Source organism: Opisthorchis viverrini, assembly GCF_000715545.1.
Source record: "Opisthorchis viverrini unplaced genomic scaffold opera_v5_853, whole genome shotgun sequence".
Taxonomy (NCBI): domain Eukaryota; kingdom Metazoa; phylum Platyhelminthes; class Trematoda; order Opisthorchiida; family Opisthorchiidae; genus Opisthorchis; species Opisthorchis viverrini.
Window position 1 is genome coordinate 3,028 of NW_008752576.1, and position 987 is coordinate 4,014.

Here is a 987-nt window from a genome sequence, read left to right on the forward strand (position 1 = left end):
ATTGAGATACCGGAATGAACCGAATTTGTGTACAACCAGAGCCATGCCTATGACGGATAGAACGTAGATGTAACTCACGAACTGCATGCACTGTGAATGTATCGGGTGAGCGAAATAAAATCGACAGACTCTTCGAACATATACTGCCTCACAAAAGAAGTGATTCTCTCTATTCAATGGAAAATTAAGGGAAAATTGGGCGCACCTGTGGTTGTGGTACACTATTTAGTTCCCTTGAATTTATTTCCACTATCTGGAGCAAGAAGCTCACATGCAACAATATTACTTCAATGCTACTGAAGTACTGGTCTGCTGAAATATACGTGGACCACGCTGGTCCAACGTGCGAGCGAGGTTGAATGTCATATCAGACGAATCAGCACATGAGACAAACCGCCGAGGCGATATTAATTCTTTTACCGTCTCAGAATGCTGGTTTGGACGTTTCTTGCATTGGTGAAACACGGACAAATGGAGGTGGGTTGGCTGTTTTCGAGCGCATATCATTCCTTTGACAAACAAATGATTGGGGATCTGATAACAACTCGATTGATAACCTCACCTCCATGAATGCATCCGAAACTAAATTAGAATCTAAACTACTTTTGAAATAACTTCACTCAGCGAATGGGTTCGTAGTCTTCCTCCTTCAGACGAATGTGGATCCTCAAACAGTAAGAAAACTTCAATCAAATGACTAAAATCAGGTGCACTTATGCGATATCACGCCACCGTAAACCAGAGGTCGACGATATTTTGTCAAGGAAATGTCGTTCTTAAGCGCCTGGCGATGTGACGATGTCACTTAGGGAATGATCATCATGACCGCCAAAGCAAGGAGAATAAGAATGTAACGTGCATCAATGGATGATAGCGTGACCTCAACCCCTAGTGATTCCGTGGATGTGCAGGTCAATTCCGTCGGAGATTCTAGGGAACCTGGATTCCAGAAAACAGCGAAGTAACTGTAACTTACAAGATTATCAT

At 42.9% G+C, this 987-nt stretch overlaps 1 protein-coding gene across 1 annotated transcript in view; it reads left to right on the top strand.

Moving 5' to 3' along the window:
• Nucleotides 1-359: 359 nt before the first annotated feature.
• The window catches only part of T265_15761 (hypothetical protein), a gene marked incomplete at both ends in the record, with an annotated part of 16,755 nt that continues 16,127 nt past the window's right edge, over nucleotides 360-987 (top strand). The window contains one exon of the mRNA XM_009179087.1: nucleotides 360-477. Within this exon, the coding sequence (XP_009177351.1) occupies nucleotides 360-477 (118 nt within the window). The remainder of the gene's footprint in view (nucleotides 478-987) is intronic.